The sequence below is a fragment of the Lepus europaeus genome, chromosome 4 (genome assembly GCF_033115175.1).
Source record: "Lepus europaeus isolate LE1 chromosome 4, mLepTim1.pri, whole genome shotgun sequence".
NCBI lineage: Eukaryota > Metazoa > Chordata > Mammalia > Lagomorpha > Leporidae > Lepus > Lepus europaeus.
In genome coordinates, this window is record NC_084830.1 from 2,796,758 (window position 1) to 2,815,036 (window position 18,279).

At 64.2% G+C, this 18,279-nt stretch overlaps 1 protein-coding gene across 1 annotated transcript in view; it reads left to right on the forward strand.

Moving 5' to 3' along the window:
* The first annotated feature begins 707 nt into the window (after positions 1–707).
* The window catches only part of AGO2 (argonaute RISC catalytic component 2), a 91,987-nt gene continuing 74,415 nt past the window's right edge, over positions 708–18,279 (forward strand). The window contains exon 1 of the mRNA XM_062187946.1: positions 708–761. Coding sequence (XP_062043930.1) covers positions 740–761 — 22 coding nt within the window. The 5' untranslated portion in view covers positions 708–739. The remainder of the gene's footprint in view (positions 762–18,279) is intronic.

An 18,279-nucleotide genomic window follows, 5' to 3' on the forward strand; every position in this document is an offset into this window, starting at 1 on the left:
CAGCAGATACGTTGACTGAACCCCCGTCCCACCGACAGCAGATACGTTGACTGACCCCCGTCCCACCGACGCGGCTGGCGCTGACCCCCGTCCTCATTGCTGCCAGCCATGACCTGTTTCTCGGCCGTGCCGGCAGGTGGCGGTGTGGCCATGCGCAAGGGGCCGGAGCGTTCAAGTTCAAGCTCCGGGTCTGGAGGCGGCTTCCCGACGTTCGCTTTGGTGAATAACTCAACTGCGGGCTGGCAGGGCCTCGGGGGCCCAGGGGGCCCAGGGCAGCGCCGCCCCTTCTTTCCCCGGGCCCCGCCCCCCGCGCCCGCGGGAGAGACGTCGCCCACTGAGCGGCGGGGCAGGGCCCCCGTCCTAGCCCCGGCCCCCGCTCGCCCCGCGTGCGCCTCCGCCCCCCCTCCCCACGCTCGGCCTGGCCCCAGGCGCCTCCCCCGGCCTCCGCCGGAGCCCCCAGCGCCGCGCGCCGCCGCGGGCCCGCCCTCGCGCCGCCTCCTCCCCCCGCGCCCCTCCCCTCCTCCCCCTCCCCTCCTCCCGCCTTCCCCTCCCTCCCCGTCTCTCCTCCCCCGCCCGCCGCCTCCGCCCGCCGCCCGGGCCGCGTCGGGTAAACCTGTTTGGCAAGGCGGCCGCGCCGGGGCGGATCGTGCGGCCGGCGGCTCCCTCGCGGCTCGCGGCGTCGGGGCCCGTGGCGCGCGCGCGGCCGCCCCTCGGCCCGGAGCCCCTCGGCGGCGCCACCATGTACTCGGGAGCCGGCCCCGGTGAGTCCGCGCGCTCGGGGCACCGGCCCGGCCCCTCGCGCGCTCCTCCCCGCGGCGCGGCGGTTGGCGGGCCCGGCGCGGGCGGGCTGGGGGCCGGGCGGGAGCCGGCGGGTCGGGGTCGGGGCCGGGGCCGGGGCCGGGGGCTCGCGGGGTCGGGGCGGGGGCTCGGGGGCGGCGGGCCCGGCCGTTCCCTCGGCCCCGCGGCGGACGCGCGGCCCCGGCCCCCTCGGCCCCCCCACGGGGCGTCGGGGCGCCCGCGCGGCCTGGGCTCTTGGGCGCCTGGGCGCCGTGTCCCGCGTCCCCGGCCGCGGCCGTGCGCGCCGGGCGCCGGGCCGGGCCGGAGCCGCCGCGTGTAGGCCCCAGGCCCGCGCGCCCCGCCTGGCCCGCGCGGCCCGGCCTGGCGCCCGGGCGGGGACGCTGGCCGCGGGGCCGGGCGGGGCGGGACCCTCCGCGTCCTGGCGCTCGGGGCCTGGATCGGGGCGCCGAGCAGCTGCGCCGGCCGCGGGAGCCGGCAGCGCGGCCGGTTTCGTTTTCCCTTTCGCCGCGGCTTCTCGGGCCCTGCGCCGGAGAGAGGCTGGAAGGCTGAGTGTGGCCGGTTCCCGCTGGTGGTCAGCCCCGCAGGACAGGAAGCGGCTCCCCGAGCCTGGAAACTGCGTGCGCCGCTGGTCCTCGCTCCAGACACGCCGGCTTCCTTGTTCGAGTGCGACTGCTCGCGCGGTTTCCTGGGGCCGTGGGGAGCTGTGCTGACTCCTGGGCACCCCGGCTTCGCAGGGGGCCTCTTTCTTTGGAAAAGTTCCCAAAAAACTTAGAGCAGGAACACATTGTTTTAAATCCCCCTTTCTTAAAGCAGAGAGGCGGTGGGCGCATTCACTCGGCCGAGGACACGGCCAGGGCTCCTGCTGCTCTGAGCCTTCTCCCCAGGCACGTGGCTCCCAAATTCCCCAGCGCCGCCTGCCCTGAGCAGGGGCATCGCTTGCCTTTGTCCTCCGGGCTCCGGGCTGCTGCAGGCCCCGCGATCCCGGCTTTGGTCACACCCCTGAGCCTGCCCTGCCTGCCACAGGCCTGCCGCCCCGAAGCCCTGGTCCGCACGGTCGCTCCCCTGATGGGGCCGGCCAGCTGTCTGTTCCGTTAGTTCTCTGCCTTCTCCATTCCCTGATGTCACTTGGTTGGGTTGAGCCTGGCCAACGTGGAGAGCAGGGAGGGGCCGCTGTCCTGGGGTGTGGAGTGGGAGAGCCCCAGACGTTGGCCATGGGGCCGGGATTCCAGCTTGCAAGCTGGAGGCCTGGAGAGAGTGGAGACCCTTGGGGAAGGCGGCGCTGGGGTTGTGATGGGCAGTCCGTGCGTCCGGCTGGCTGAAGTTCCCGGTGTTTCTTGGTGTTGCAGCCGGGGCCCGGGGCCCAGGGGTTCGGAGCCGCGCCAAGGTCATGTGGGCAGCGGGCTCTCGGCACCTTCCCTGGAGAAGCCACCCTCGCAGTCCCATTTGACCTTGACCCGCAGGAAGAAATACCTGTTAGGTCCAGACCTGAGCAGCCCGCGCCCGTGCACTGGTCACGGACTCTGGGCTTCCCGTGCCCATTTCTGGCGTGAAATGCGGTCGCCACCCGGATCTGCAGGCCCATTTCTGAGGGCTCGCTGCTGTGGTTCTCGGTGCTGCCTGTGGGAGGAGGGCCCTGGAAGGGGGCGGCTCTGGTTGAAGAAATGAAGGCAGGGTCAGTGCTGGCTGCTGGCGGGCGGTGGGCGGGCGGGCAGCCAGTCTGTCGTTAGAGGGTGCCCTGCAGTTGGCTTTCATTCTTCGCGTGAAGACTATAATCTCACTTAAAAGGGAATTTTTGGAGTAGTGTTTCTTCCTGAGACTCTGTTGTTCCTTAGAGTAATTAAATACATTCTATCTGATTGCTGAAAAATTGCAAATGGCTTTGCTACTTCCATTTGTAACACTAAGGACTTCCTAGCTGAGCGCACTCGGAGGCGGCGGCACGGAGGGTCTGCGGAGGCCTGCTGCAGGCCGGTAGATGCTATCACCTTGGTGCCCTGCGTCTACTCCAAAGCAGGAACATGACTGGTTCTAGCGGTTTTGAGCTGTTGGAAAGAATAAGTAGTCTGATGGGCGTGTTTCCCAGGGAACCTGAGCCTTCGAACCATTTAAAAATCTTACCCTGTGTCTGGGGGTGGCCCCAGCTGTGCTGAGTACCCCGTGGGGGGCCCCTGGCAGAATTGCTACAGAGTATCGGCGGGGACTTCTTGGAGAAGGTCTGAGCAGGGTCTGACTCTGTGTCTGCCCTGTGCAGTTAACCCTCCACACTCTGCTCTCCACTCCTGACGGCGGGGACTTCTTGGAGAAGGTCTGAGCAGGGTCTGACTCTGCGTCTGCCCTGTGCAGTTAACCCTCCACACTCTGCTCTCCACTCCTGACGGCGGGGACTTCTTGGAGAAGGTCTGAGCAGGGTCTGACTCTGTGTCTGCCCTGTGCAGTTAACCCTCCACACTCTGCTGTCCACTCCCGACAGCGGGGCCTAAGAGAGCCTGCCTGGGCGCGGAAGGCAGAGCCGCTGGCTGCGCTGGTTCTGTGGCCTCCTGAGTCCATTGTAAACCTTGAGGAAGAATTTACACACAGAAGGGGGGGGGATGTAAAAACCCCATCTTCTCTAAAACCTGTAGTTTTTTTAAGAGATCGATTGATTTATTTGAAGGCAGAGAGAGAGAGAGGTCTTCCATCTGCTGGTTCACTCCCCAGATGGCCACAACGGCCGGAGCTGAACTGATCCGAAGCCAGGAGCCAGGAGATTTCTCCAGGTCTCCTATGGGGGTGTAGGGGCCCAAGGACGTGGGCCATCTTCCGCTGCCTTCCCAGGCCATAGACGAGAGATGCATTGGAAGTGGAGCAGCCAGGACCCAAACCAGCACCCATAGGGGATGCCGGCGCTGCAGGCAGTGGCTTTACCCGCTACACCACAGCGCTGGCCTCTAAAACCTGTACAGTTACAAGAAGTAGGATGATTCTTAACTTCTAGTTTCTGTACCCAAAATAATGCAGGTCAAGTGTCTTTTTTTTATTTTTTAAAGTTTTTAAAAAATTTTGCAAGCGAGCTCCCACCTGAAGCTTCACTCCCCAAATGCCTGTGATGGCCAGGGGTGGCCATGGTGAAGCCGGGAGGTGGGGTTCCGTGCAGGGCCCCTCCCGTGGTCTGCAGTAGCAGGAAGCTGGAGTCGGGAGCTCGAGGCATCTTGGAACGGAGGACAGGGCCCCGGGCGGAGGGCGTCTGCCGCACTGGGCTGAACATCCACCCTCTAGCTGTCAGCCCGCCAGTCAGATAAGGTACGTTTTTGCCTCATTAATTGTGACTGTGAGATTCCAAAATGCAGCTCTTGACTTTTGAAGGTTCCTCTTGTGACGTGATCTCACACAAGCAGCAGAGGCCCAGAAGTGCAGTGACGGGACCGGTGCTTCCCTGTTGGTCCCGACGGCTCAGCGGGGCTCCAGAGCTCTGCCTTTGCGTCCGTGCCGTTCCGGTTTTGGTGGTGCGTGCTTGCCGGAGTGGCTCCCAGCCCGTCTGCGCAGCCTGGCGCTTCAGCGCGCCTGTGTCCAGCAGGACCCAGGGCCTGGCCGCCACGGAGGCAGCCGCGACCGTGTTTCCGTGCTCTCGAGCTGTTGTGGGTCTGCAGCCTGGACTGCAGCAGGAGCTGGGGTGCAGGGTGTCCTGGCCTCTGAGGCTCTCCTGGCTTGACAGGTGGGCTCGCCTCGCACCCTGTGCTCCTGACTCCTTACACCAGGCGGTGGCAAAGGGGGTGTCTCTTCAGAGGTGCAGCACACCCCCTCCCTCCTCTAGAGGTGTAGCACACCCCCCCTCCTTTAGAGGTGTAGCACACCCCCTCCTTTAGAGGTGTAGGACACCCCCTCCCTCCTTTAGAGGTGTAGGACACCCCCTCCCTCCTTTAGAGGTGTAGGACACCCCCTCCTTTAGAGGTGTAGGACACCCCCCCTCCTTTAGAGGTGTAGGACACCCCCTCCCTCCTTTAGAGGTGTAGGACACCCCCTCCCTCCTTTAGAGGTGTAGCACACCCCCTCCTTTAGAGGTGTAGGACACCCCCTCCTTTAGAGGTGTAGGACACCCCCTCCCTCCTTTAGAGGTGTAGGACACCCCCTCCCTCCTTTAGAGGTGTAGGACACCCCCTCCTTTAGAGGTGTAGGACACCCCCCCTCCTTTAGAGGTGTAGGACACCCCCTCCCTCCTTTAGAGGTGTAGGACACCCCCTCCTTTAGAGGTGTAGGACACCCCCCCTCCTTTAGAGGTGTAGGACACCCCCTCCCTCCTTTAGAGGTGTAGCACACCCCCTCCTTTAGAGGTGTAGCACACCCCCCCTCCTTTAGAGGTGTAGGACACCCCCTCCCTCCTTTAGAGGTGTAGGACACCCCCTCCCTCCTTTAGAGGTGTAGCACACCCCCCCTCCTTTAGAGGTGTAGCACACCCCCTCCTTTAGAGGTGTAGGACACCCCCTCCCTCCTTTAGAGGTGTAGGACACCCCCTCCCTCCTTTAGAGGTGTAGGACACCCCCTCCTTTAGAGGTGTAGGACACCCCCCCTCCTTTAGAGGTGTAGGACACCCCCTCCCTCCTTTAGAGGTGTAGGACACCCCCTCCTTTAGAGGTGTAGGACACCCCCCCTCCTTTAGAGGTGTAGGACACCCCCTCCCTCCTTTAGAGGTGTAGGACACCCCCCCTCCTGTAGAGGTGTAGGACACCCCCTCCTTTAGAGGTGTAGGACACCCCCTCCTTTAGAGGTGTAGGACACCCCCCCTCCTTTAGAGGTGTAGCACCCCCCCTCCTTTAGAGGTGTAGGACACCCCCCCTCCTTTAGAGGTGTAGGACACCCCCCCTCCTGTAGAGGTGTAGCACCCCTCCCTCCTTTAGAGGTGTAGCACCCCTCCCTCCTTTCATTCGCATGTGGGGACCCCGAGCAGGGGTTTCGGAGGGGTCACTTTGTATCTTTGCGTCTTGACTGTAGCAGGGCCCTGCTTTTGTGTGGCTCTCTGGGCAGAAGTGACATGGTACACTGCATAGGAAATACGGTTTGTGAACTTGTGCAGTTTTCTCACAAGCTCAGATAAGGTGGATCCTCCCGGTTTGGGGCCAGGAAGGGCTGCCTAGGGGGAGATGGGGAGGTGGGTTCTCTCCTCAGCCACCTTCCACCCTTATCTCTTCCCAGCCAGTCTCTGCGCCTTCCAGCTCCACCCTGACCCACTGCCCTGCTGCCTGGCACGCGCCCACGCTTCCCGGACCCCTGTCTGGTGCCCCAGTGCCAGCCAGTGGAAACCAAGCGCTCGTGGGGCAGAATTCCCTTTCCTCCTCTGCTTCCCCCAGCAAGCTGGAGAACCTGACGTGGCGCTTTGTTCTCTGATCCGGCTACCGCGCCCTTCTCGATCTCTGAGGCCTGTGCCTGGGTCACGGACAGTTTATCCTCTGAGACCCTCGCCAGTAAGATGGCGCCGGCACTCACTCCCCGGGAAGCAGGCGCTCGCGAGCCGGCGTGGCCGCATCAGCATGGACCGTGCCTCTGACCAAGCACATTTCAAAAAAAGATTTATTTATTTGAAAGGCAGAGTGATGGCAGGGTGGGAGGGAGGAAGAAATACAGGGGGAGAGAGAGCGAGCTTCGTCCACTGGTTCACTCCCCAGATGGCCACATGGACAGGCCTGGGCCAGACTGAAACCAGGAGCCTGGACTCCAGGGAGGCAGGGCCCAGGCACTTGGCCGTCCTCCGCTGCTTTCCCAGGCGCTGCAGCGGGGAGCTGCATCGGAAGTGGAGCAGCTGGGACTCTGGCCTGCGCTCGTGGGATGCGGCTTCACCTGTTGTTGCGCCACAACACTGCTGCCAGCGGTGGTATCTTTTTTTTTTTTTTTTTTTTTTTTTTTTTTAGGATTCATTTATTTATTTGAAAGGCAGTGTTGAGAGGCAGAGAAAGAGAGGTCTTCTGTCTACTGGTTCACTCCCCAGATGGCCACAACGGCCGGAGCTGAGCTGATCCGAAGCCAGGAGCCAAGAGCTTCTTTCGGGTCTCCCATGAGCGTGCAGGGGCCTAAGGACGTGGGCCAACTTCTACTGCTATCCCAGGCCATAGCAGAGAGCTGGATAGGATGTGGAACAGCCGGGACTTGAACCAGTGCCCATATGGGATGCCGGCACTGCAGGTGGCAGCTTTACCTGCTGCGCCACAGCACCAAGGGTGGTATCTTTGAGAGGTTTCCAGATTTGTACCAAAGGCTGCTGCTGCGTGTCCCCTCCCCCACAGCTGTCTGCCAGGAACTGAGGCCCTGGACCAAGAACCTGAAACCCCATCTTGTGATCTTAATTCCTCCTTGTCACGGCCACAGCAGGGCACACAGCTGCCCTGTGTCCTCGGCCCCTGCCGGCGGCGTCTGGCGCTCCTTCTGCCTGGAGGTGGCGTCCTCATCTGTCGGGGACCACTTGCCTGGATGACTCTGCTGCCTGTGTACGGGGTCCATAGTCACTCAGGACACCACGGACGCCGGTCCAGGTGGGCCCGAGCCAGGGCGGGGGTCCCGCCGCAGGCTGTGTAGCCTGCACTGTTCTCGAATGCGCTGAACTGGACCTCAGATGCAGAGCCAGGCACTGCTGTGCTGCCTGACACTGAGCACAAAACTGTAGAGATGGGAACAGAAATAAAGACTCCTCCCCCACGCCATGTACACCCACGTGCACGCACCAGAGGGCCCGCTGGCCACAGCGCTCCTGGGGTGGCAGGTGCGGCTCAGGTGCCAGGGAAGCCCGGAGGGCGTTGCTGAGTTGGCCCTGGAGGTGGGTTTTGTGGGGGAGGGAGTGCAGGCGGGGTGAGGCGTTGTCTAGGGGTTTGGTAGCTGGGTGGTGCCAGTTGTCTAAAGCTGATTCCCGGCCCAGGAGGGTCTTGTCTTGAATCCTGGAAGGAGAGGCTCGTGCACTCGGCAGACAGGGGTGCTGTGGCTTTGAGCCCCTCAGGCTCTGAGGGGGTCCAGGGGAAAGGGGCTTCTGGACCCCAGGCCCAGAGCCCAGGGACAGCCCAGGGTTGGCATGCAGGGAGCGGGTAGGGAGGGGGACTGGGTGCACACCGCCCGCTGAGCACGTGGAGTGTTGGGTGCTCGGATTGTTCTAGAGCGGTCACTGCAGGTGCAGGGCGAGGCCCTGGTGGCAGGGTCGGGGCAGATGAAGATGGAAGTGGGGAAGGAAGATTGCAGGTGGGGGCAGGGTAGGAGGGTGAGTCCCCAGGGGGTATCTGGGCAGGTTCCCTCTGGACAGTGAGGCGTGGCCGTCGGTTCTGGCACACTCTGCTTACCTGGGCAGGCGCTGGAATCGGGGTCCCAGACCCCTCCCCACCAGCTCCATGACTGGTGAGTGACGGGACTTCCCACGCCTCAGCTCTCACCTGGCAGCTTAGAGAGTGCAGAGAGGCCGTAGCTGGAGGCCATGGGGTAGAGGCTCCCAGGGCCTGGGACCGAGGCACGGCCACGGTGGACTGTTTGTCTGGACCAGGCCAAGTCTGTTTGTTGGTGGAGGAGCATGGGCCCGGCGCACTGGCTTGGGTCTGCGGGCTGGCCGGTGCCTTGTTCTGGAACGTTCTCCAGCCCTAGGCAGCTGTGCTGTGACTGAGCTCGGGTAAACAGCGGGGGGGGGGGACCGCCTTCAAGCCTCAGTAGGTGATCGGCGCTCCCATCTTCAGCGCTTGGGTGCTCAGAGGCCTGACACTGTCCTGTGCCGATACACAGGACGCGACACAGTGGGCAGAGCAGCGAGGACTGGGAGCCCGGCGAGCCTCCTGCGGGGCGTCTCCCGTGGCATCACTTGAGGTGGAGGGGTGTCCTCTAGGAGCAAAGGAATTCAGACGTGAATGCAGGTAGTGAGTGGACAGGAAGCGGAGGGAGCAGCTGGGAGGGTGGCTCGGAGCACCTGCCGGGGGTGGGGTCCGAGCATGGGACAGCCCGAGCGCAGGGCCGGGTCAGGCTGACCATGCTGCCTCCTGGCTCAGGAGCCTCTGCACCCTCGTGGGCAGAGCATGGAAACCACGGCGGAGCTCTTTGCTCGGACGACAGTGTGCGTGGCTGCCACGAGCGCCTAGCGCCCGGCCCGCTGCTGCTCTGTTTACGCGGCTGCTCCTCCGCAGTGGGTCTTCACAGGGATCAGAAACATTTCAAAACCGAATCCCTGAAGAGTGATGCTCACCAGGTGCTTGGTGCCCACGGCTGCCGTCAGGGAGGTGGGAGTGGTCGCTGCCCAGCTCGTGTTCCCTGGCAGAGTCCGCCGTGGACGCCAGGGCAGGTGGGACCCACGGAGCCGGCAGGGATCACCGTGGAAGGGGTCACACGAGGCCCCCACGCCAAAGCCAGGCCAAGGGGGCAGCGAGGAGGGCGGTGCCGTGCTCCAGTCCCTGCAGGGCTCCAGCGTGGCCCTGGTGACAGGGCCGGGGGACACAGCCGGGCACGCCCTGCTTCCTGCTTGTGTGTGGCTACTTCATGAGGGCGCAGTTTGTTACATGTTAAACATGTGGCTCGAGAGAACCCTCATGTCCGACGGGAGGGCTTCTCAGGGCACCTGGGATGGGCACTTACAGTGAGACCTGGTGCTGTGGGTGCTGAAAGCTTTGGGGAGGCAAACAGTCAGGGGCCTTGGGGTGGGCCAGGTCCCTGTCCGGCTCTGTCCACTCCCAGGAAGTGCAGGGGGCCTTGGGGTGGGCCAGGTCCCTGTCCCGCTCTGTCCACTCCCAGGAAGTGCAGGGGGCCCTGGGGTGGGCCAGGTCCCTGTCCGGCTCTGTCCACTCCCAGGAAGTGCAGGGGGCCCTGGGGTGGGCCAGGTCCCTGTCTGGCTCTGTCCACTCGCAGGAAGTGCCGGGGGCCCTGGGGTGGGCCAGGTCCCTGTCTGGCTCTGTCCACTCGCAGGAAGTGCAGGGGGCCCTGGGGTGGGCCAGGTCCCTGTCTGGCTCTGTCCACTCGCAGGAAGTGCAGGGGGTCCTGGGGTGGGCCAGGTCCCTGTCCCGCTCTGTCCACTCGCAGGAAGTGCAGGGGGCCCTGGGGTGGGCCAGGTCCCTGTCCCGCTCTGTCCACTCCCAGGAAGTGCAGGGGGCCCTGGGGTGGGCCAGGTCCCTGTCTGGCTCTGTCCACTCGCAGGAAGTGCAGGGGGCCCTGGGGTGGGCCAGGTCCCTGTCCGGCTCTGTCCACTCCCAGGAAGTGCAGGGGGCCCTGGGGTGGGCCAGGTCCCTGTCCCGCTCTGTCCACTCCCAGGAAGTGCAGGGGGCCCTGGCGTGGGCCAGGTCCCTGTCCGGCTCTGTCCACTCGCAGGAAGTGCAGGGGGCCCTGGGGTGGGCCAGGTCCCTGTCTGGCTCTGTCCACTCGCAGGAAGTGCAGGGGGCCCTGGGGTGGGCCAGGTCCCTGTCCGGCTCTGTCCACTCCCAGGAAGTGCAGGGGGCCCTGGGGTGGGCCAGGTCCCTGTCTGGCTCTGTCCACTCGCAGGAAGTGCAGAGGGCCCTGGGGTGGGCCAGGTCCCTGTCCTGCTCTGTCCACTCCCAGGAGGTACAGCTGCCTCCTCTTAGGATGTTGTGGAGCGTTAGAGGATAACCCTGCCGCCATCCCAGGAGCTGGAAGAGTTACTGGTGGTCAGAGGAGCCAGGACTGTGGTTGGAACGAGCCGGCGGAAGCCGCACGAAGGCAGCACCATCTGCGGGGAGCCCGGAAGCGTCGTGGCGTCAGTGTGGGGCGCAGGCGGGTCAGCCTGAGCCAGTGCAGAGGGCTCTGTCGGGGTGAGGAACCCGGGGCCACGCTCTGTGATGAAGTGGCTTCGCGGGGACCGGGCCGGAGGAGGGGTGCCCAGCCTCGGGGGCTCTGGCCTCCGTCATTCTCTCTGTTCCTTCAGCCCCACCCAGTCCTGAGCTTTGTTTCCTCATTAGCTTGCAAGGCTGGATTGCAGAGGGAGAGAGATCTTCATCAGCTAGTTCACTCCTCACATGCCCACAGCGGGCAGGCCTTGTTCGGCACAGCGGTGTGCGTTTCCGGCTGCCACTGTTGGTCTCTGCTTGGGCGTGTGGAGTGTTGAGTTCCTACCCTGGCCTGCTGTTTACCTGGGTGTTCTGGAGGGCATGGGGCATCTGTGAGTGGCAGGGAGGGAGAGGCCCCTGGGCCCAGCGGCCTGCGGCTGCAGGTGGTGTGGCAGGGCTAGGGGCTTGTTGGGTCCGTGGGTCGCGGGGGGCCCCTGTGGGGCATGAGTGGAGGTGACAGGCTGGAGCCCCGCTGGGTGGGGTGCGTAGGGCAGTGGGCAGGGTGTGCTGGGGGATGCTGGCTCCCAGGGTGGGCGTGAGTGAGCAGCGTGGGGTGTGCCCCTGTCACAGACCGGCTCTGGCAGCCTCTTCAGCTGGCAGCCGGCCAAGCCCCTTTCTCCCCAGCAGCCTCCGCGGCGCCTTTGGTTGACTGCACATGCGCGGTGGCGGTTTCTTCTTACTGAATACTCGCTCCAGTTGTTTCTGGTGTAGACGTTAACGCTGCTGCCCCGAGACTTGTGTGTGCTTTGAGAAGAGTCCGGCAGCCGCACCCCACCCCAGGCTCTCCCTGCCAGTGGGGCCCCTTGTGCCTTTGGAGGGAAGCTGGCATCCGTGTGCACAGGCCCCCCCGGGGGTTCTGGAGGGAAGTGTGGGGAGCTGAAGTACGCGGGACAACTCTGGGACGCCTCCCCCCATGCTCCCTGTGTGTGCCACGGCCACGAGGTGCCGTGCCCCTCTGCCCCCTCGGGTCCAGTCCAAGGCTGTGCCCTTGGAGACAGGCGGGCAGCTCAGCTGGATGCCTTTGGGCAGGGGTCAGGGCCGTCCTGTCCCTGTGGGTCTGAGAAAGCTGCCCGGCCTGTTTGTGCTCAGTGGGCATCTGTCAGGTGGGCGTGATGGTAACAGCTCCCTTCCCGAGACGGTCAAGTGTACTGGCACACGTGGCAGCTTGCAGTGCCTGGCAGCCTTGGGGTCTCAGGGCCTGATGGGACCCTGCCTGGGGCTCGTGGCGCCGTCACCCTCCGGGAGCCCTGGTAGGAGGGTCTGTTAGCTGAGGCTGTGGCCCCGCCGCCTGTTAATGGCCAGCGTCTGGAAGCGAGCTAGGGAAAGAATGGGTGCAGGTGAGAGGTCCGTGGTTAATGCTATGGGTAAGTGCAGAGACGGTGAGGGACTCACTGGAGAGCTGTGGACCCTGGGCGGTGGCGGCGATGTGTGCACGCACGTGTGTGTGCGACTGAGCAGGGTGACCCTCGGAGGGGTCCAAATCTCTTCTCAGGGCCTGCGCCGCGGCTCACTAGGCTAATCCTCTGCCTTGCGGCGCCGGCACACCGGGTTCTAGTCCTGGTCGGGGCACCGATCCTGTCCCAGTTGCCCCTCTTCCAGGCCAGCTCTCTGCTGTGGCCAGGGAGTGCAGTGGAGGATGGCCCAAGTCCTTGGGTCCTGCACCCCATGGGAGACCAGGAGAAGCCCCTGGCTCCTGCCATCGGATCAGCACGGTGTGCCGGCCGCAGCGTGCTACCGCGGCGGCCATTGGAGGGTGAACCAACGGCAAAAAGGAAGACCTTTCTCTCTGTCTCTCTCTCTCTCACTGTCCACTCTGCCTGTCAAAAAAAAAAAAAAAAAATCTCTTCTCAGAGTCGCCTCCCCTGGGGTGACAGAGGCGGAGTGCCAGCTGCCTGCGCCCTCAGCAGGCTGAGCCGAGGCTGGTGTTCTGGGAGGAGGGAAGGGCCTGGGCCCACGGCGCTTATCTGTGCTGGCCACAGAGGGCAGCGAGGGCGGTGCCTGGCCGTGGGTAGGGTTGGAGTTGCGGTGTGTCGGGCAGGCTCTGCTGATGGTACCAGGAGTCGTTCTGTTTACGGGTGTTGTGCCGGTGGAATGGCAGCGTGGAGGCCTCCTGCGGCAGTGCCTGGCATCCCAGCTGCCGATGGCCGCGTCTGCTTCCCTGGCTCCCCCTGGCTCCCCCTGGCTCCTCCGGGCTCCCCGGCGCTAGCACACACCGCCCTCACTCCTGTCTGGCTCCAGGTCCCTGGGCTGCTATTCATAATGCGTGTGTGGTCGCCTGCAAGGGTCCCTGCCTTGTTAGAGAAGGGAGGGAGTCGTGTCCAAACGTGGAATTCAGCGCTTGCCGAGAGCGATTCGGTGGCATTCAGCACGTTTGCGGGGTTGGGTGAGTGCCAGCGCCATCTATTCCCGACACGTTTTGTCACCCCAAGAGGAAACGTTCCCCGTGTGCATTCGCCCCTGTCCCCAGCCCTGGGGACCCCGGCCTCCGGCCCCTCCCTGTGCGGTGACGACAGTGGGCGTTCTGTGTCCGGCTGCTCGGGCATCTCCGGTGTTTATGGCCGCATGCTGTCGGGATTTACCTCCCACAGGTAGCGTGTCCGTTCTCGGACCTTTCGGCCGTTAGGAACGGTGCTCTGTGAAGAGCTGTGCACGAGCGTGGCGACCTGTCGCACCTCCACGGTGCGCGTGCCCGGGGGCAGGAGGACGTGTAGCATCCTGTGCTCGACCGCTGTGGCACCTCCGCGTCCCCGGGGCTGTCTCATCCCCCAGCAGGTGTACACTGGGCTTGGTCTGCCCACATCCTGGTCAACACTGCTCCTTTGGAAGAGGGAAGTCCCTAAGAAGGCAGCCATCTCTGGCACAGTTAGATGGGAGAATGGAGTTAGGAGCATAGAGTTAGTGTGCGGGCTCTGTCCCTAATCAAGGAGTTGGTGACTGGATGGGGACAGAGGTAAGCGTAGTGTAGCAGGGCCAAGAAGATGAAGGGGCAGCATTCGGGTGCAGTCCAGGGTGCCTGCGGTCCAGGGTCTCTCTCCATGGGTGAGCCGGGTCACGGTGCTGGAGTGATTCGGGGAGTCCCTCCACATTGGGGACACTGCACATGTCCTTGGCACGTGCGCTTGGGGAGCAGGGGAGGGGTGTGGCCTGGGGCACAGGTGAGAGGCGGCAGTCGCACGCTGTGCCCCGTGTGTCGTGTTGCTCGGAGAGCACGGTGCAGAGCGTGTGTGTTCCTGGCTTTGCTGGAGGCAGCTCACTGAGAGAAGAGACAGAGTCCATTGCGTTTGAGAATTTTGAGAGCAAGTCTTGAAGGGCTATGCGGTGTGGAAAACGCAGTGCAGTCACCTCCCAGGGCAGTCCGCAGGCCAGTGGCCCCGTGCGCAGAGCTGCGTGGGCACGTGTGGGATTGTCTGGCCCAGGTCCCGCGGCCGCCGCATTGCTGTGTCCACAACGGTCCTCCGCCTGCCCTCGTCTTTTTTTTTTTTTTTTTTCCTCAAAGACTTCTTTATTTGAGAGACAGAGTTACAGAGACAGGAGGGACAGAGACGTTCCATCTGCTGGTTCACTTCCCAAGTGTCTGCAATGACCAGGGCTGCGCCAGGCCGGAGCCAGGAGCCAGGAGCTCCATCCAGGTCTCCTACGTGGGAGCAGGGGCCCAGGCACTTGGGCCGCCCTCTGCTGCTTTCCCAGGTGTATTAGCAGGGAGCTGGCAAAGCAGCCAGGACTTGAACTGGTGCCCATATGGGATGCCAGGCTGCGGACGGTGGCTTTCCTCGCTGGGCCACAGCGCCGGCCCTGCCCCTGCCTGTTGTGACGGATGTGGGGGCTCCTTCAGGTTGGCGCCTGGGTCTTCTCAGTGTGCCCTTCAGGTTTCGAGTCTCCCTCCTGGGCTGCTGGACGCTCAGGGCTCACCTGTGTGTTTTTCTGCCCCAGGTCTTTGATTGGTGAGCTCTGATGATGCCATTAGGGAGTGGTTTTAGGAACTGTGTTCATGTGAGAATTCTGGCTGAAATGCAGCCCCATAGGAGGCGCACAGGGAGCTCCCCCCCCCCCCCCCAGTTGTGTCTGCTCTGTGAGACGGTGAGGAGTCCGCCTCCCGCCCATAGCACACTCCTTGAGCTTACTTGTTCAGCCCCGGGGGTGCGTACACAAGCAGTTGCTAACTTGAGCTTGCTGGGGCCTGAGTGCGCACAGGGCCCCCACGTGGCCTGTGGCTTCCCACTGCCCAGCCCAGCAGGGAGCACCCCGGTGTTTTCCTGTGCTCCCTTCTCTGGTCTGGTCTGGGCCACGCACTTAGGATGCCGCCTGTGCGCCGTGCCTCACTGCCGTGTGGCTCCTCTCCCAGCAGAGGACAAACTGAGTGCCACAGTGCGGGTGAGAGTGTAATGTCGTCTGGGAGTGGGGACGGCTCCTCGGGTACCTGTAGAGGAGCAGAGCCCTCTTCCAGCCCAGAGCCATGACTGGTGGCTTGGCGACAGGTGCCGCTCAGTGCAGCGTGCTGGGCACATGGGTAGCACGGGCTGGCCGTGCCCCCCTGCTGTCTCTGTGTCCCGCTGATAAGGTGATAAGGTCACGGCTGTTTTCTCCAGGGGCGCCCCCCTCCCTGTCACCTCCCAGGCTCCGAAGATACGGGAAGGAAAGCGAGAACCCCCGTGATGTCACTCGAACAAACCGCTTCCATGGGAAGTCGGTCGGCCTTGCTCTTGGCCTAACAACAGCACCTCCGAGCGCTGTGCTCACAAGAGCTGTGAGGAGGCGATGGCAGCCCGCTCGGGACGTGGGCGTGGGCAGCGGTGTGGCCTCTCCTGGGCCTCGGTCTCCTCGCTGCGTGAAGGGAGCGAGCCTCAGGGGGTTCCTGCCCCAGAGATCCCGCGGGTCAGCGAGCTCCCGGGCCGGGTGCTGAGTGTCGCAGTTGCTCGCGATCTCCTAAAAGAGCCACCTCTTCTTCCAGAGGTGGGGACCCTCGAGAGAGGGCTTGGCGTCCTGTCCCCAAGGGGCTGGGCCACCTCACTGCCGGTGCCCAGAGGTAGCACAGTTCCTGGCGAGGGCCAGCGTCTGCCCACGCCTGGCCTTGCTCCGAGCGCTGGGCGTGTTTCCTCCTCGGTGGCGTACTAGAGGGCCTGGTGTTGTTGTTAGGCCACTCGCCCTCGTGTAGTGCGGCTCTGTGTGCCGTGACATCGGCGTGGTTAACGTCCCGCGTTGTGTTCTGTGTCCTGCAGCGCAGGATGCCTGTGCTAGGACAGCCGCTGTGGTTACTGACTGTGCCGGCTGGCGTGTCGATAACAGCACCACACGCAGAGTCTCCCCGGGCCTGGGGCGCTCGCTGCGTGGTGGTCATTGACCCGTGCTTGCCGTGAGGGTGGAAGCGGTGTCGCGGCTCCTGAGGGGGGATCGGAGCCGTGCACACAGGTGGGGCCCGGGTGAGCAAGGTGCTGACTGCGTGGCGCTAGGGGACCCACTGGGGTGTCCTGGGCTTGGACTGCGGGGCAAAGGAGCCAGGCAGAGCCCCACCACGGGGGTGCCCGCAGCGGGCGCGGAGGGCCCTGCGACGCCCCGTCCTCCCCGGCAGGGCCCGCGGGCTGGGGCGGGCCAGGTTGACGCGATGCGAGCACGTGTTTCTCAGTGGGAACAGGCACCTTTTGTTCTGACTGGCCTTGCTGGTGTTGGTCCCGGTGGTGCGCCGGGACGTTGTCAGCGTTGTTTTCTAAACAAAGCCCCGAAGAAGCAGCGCAGGCACGCTAGTGCTGTAACTCAATAGCGCGTTTTAATTCAGAGCAGACGCTGGGCGGGCTCCGGGGCGCGGAGGGGGACGGCGGTCTGTGGCCGAGCTGGGCGAGGGCGGGAGCTGGCACGTGCACTGGGAGAGAACGGAGCAGCTCTCGGCCCCGGAGGTTTTCCTTTCTTCCCGGAACACAGGCTGCGGCGCACGCAGACCGCTCTTGCCCACAGGGCCCGAGGTGTCCTGTTCTTGGGATTGCAGCTGCCAGGCCTGCGGCAAAGAGGTCCCCTTGTCACTGTGTTCTTCGGCTCTCAGTTCATGGCCTGCCTTCCCTCAGAGGACCGTCTGGGCAGACGGTGAGCCCGCCAGCCTGGGGGGGCCGTCTGAGCCGACGGTGAGCCCGCCAGCCTAGGGGGCCGTCTGGGTGGACGGTGAGCCCGCCAGCCCAGGGACCTTCTGGGCAGACGGTGAGCCCGCCAGCTCGGGGGGCCGTCTGGGCGGATGGTGAGCCTGGGGGGCCATCTGAGTAGACGGTGAGCCCGCCAGCCCGGGGGGCCGTCTGAGCCGACAGTGAGCCCGCCAGCCCGGGGGGCCATCTGGGTGGATGGTGAGCCCAGGGGGCCGTCTGGGTGGACGGTGAGCCCGCCAGCCCAGGGGGCCCTCTGAGCCTACGGTGAGCCCGCCAGCCCGGGGGGCCCTCTGAGCTGACAGTGAGCCCGCCAGCCCGGGGGGCCGTCTGGGTGGATGGTGAGCCTGCCAGCCCGGGGGGCCGTCTGAGCGGATGGTGAGCCCGCCAGCCCAGGGGACCGTCTGAGCCGACAGTGAGCCTGCCAGCCCGGGGGGCCGTCTGAGGCGACAGTGAGCCTGCCAGCCCGGGGCGCCGTCTGAGCGGATGGTGAGCCCGGGGGGCCGTCTGAGCCGACAGTGAGCCCGCCAGCCCGGGGGGCTGTCTGGGTGGATGGTGAGCCTGCCAGCCCGGGCGGCCATCTGAGCCGACAGTGAGCCCGCCAGCCCGGGGGGCCGTCTGGGTGGATGGTGAGCCTGCCAGCCCGGGGCGCCGTCTGAGCGGATGGTGAGCCCGCCAGCCCAGGGGACCGTCTGAGCCGACAGTGAGCCTGCCAGCCCGGGGCGCCGTCTGAGCGGACGGTGAGCCCGCCAGCCCAGGACCAGGCTCCCAGAGCTGAGAGCAAGCATGGGAAGGTGACTGGCTCTGGCCACTTCATTATGTTTAGTTTATTTTTAAATGGCAGGTTTTAAATACATGCATTTAGCGCATCAATGTGTTTAGCCTTAAAACGAAAATAAGGTGCTATTGGTAGCATAATTACAGGATTTATAAAATGCTTGACAGTGGACTTGTAGGGCCGGTGCTGTGGTATTGCAGGCTAAGCCGCCGCCTGCTGCACTAGCATCCCATATGGCTGCCAGTTCAAGTCCCGGCTGCTCCTCTTCCGATCCAGCTCTCTGCTATGGCCTGGGAAAGCAGTGGAGGATGACCCAAGTGCCTGGGCCCTGCACCCCCATGGGAGACCCGGAAGAAGCTCCTGGCTCTTGGCTTTGGTCTGGCCCAGCTCTGGCCATTGTGGCCATTTGGGGAGTGAACCAGCAGATGGAAGATCTTTCTGTCTGTCCCCTCTCTCTCTGTAACTCCACCTTTCAAATAAGTAAATCTAGATAAAAAGAACGAGCAGTGGAAGTGCACCGAAGGTAGGGGAGACCTGCACAGTGGGGTGTGCAGGTGACGCCCAGGCTCCTTGTGCGTGGTGAGAAGATGCTCCGAGAGGCCGGGCCTGAGGCGTGGGCAGTGGCTGCACCTGTGGAGTCAGGCTGTCTGCGGGAAGGGGCAGGCGAATGGACACTGTTACAGCAATAATCCCAGTAGAGCCAGCAGCAGCAGCTCCCTCCCCACCGTGGAAGTGAGGAGACCGAGGCCCAGAGCTTCAGGTCATGCGGCAGCGTTAGAGCCGATCTGAGCCTGGAGCCTGGAGCCAGGCCGCAGTGTGTGTC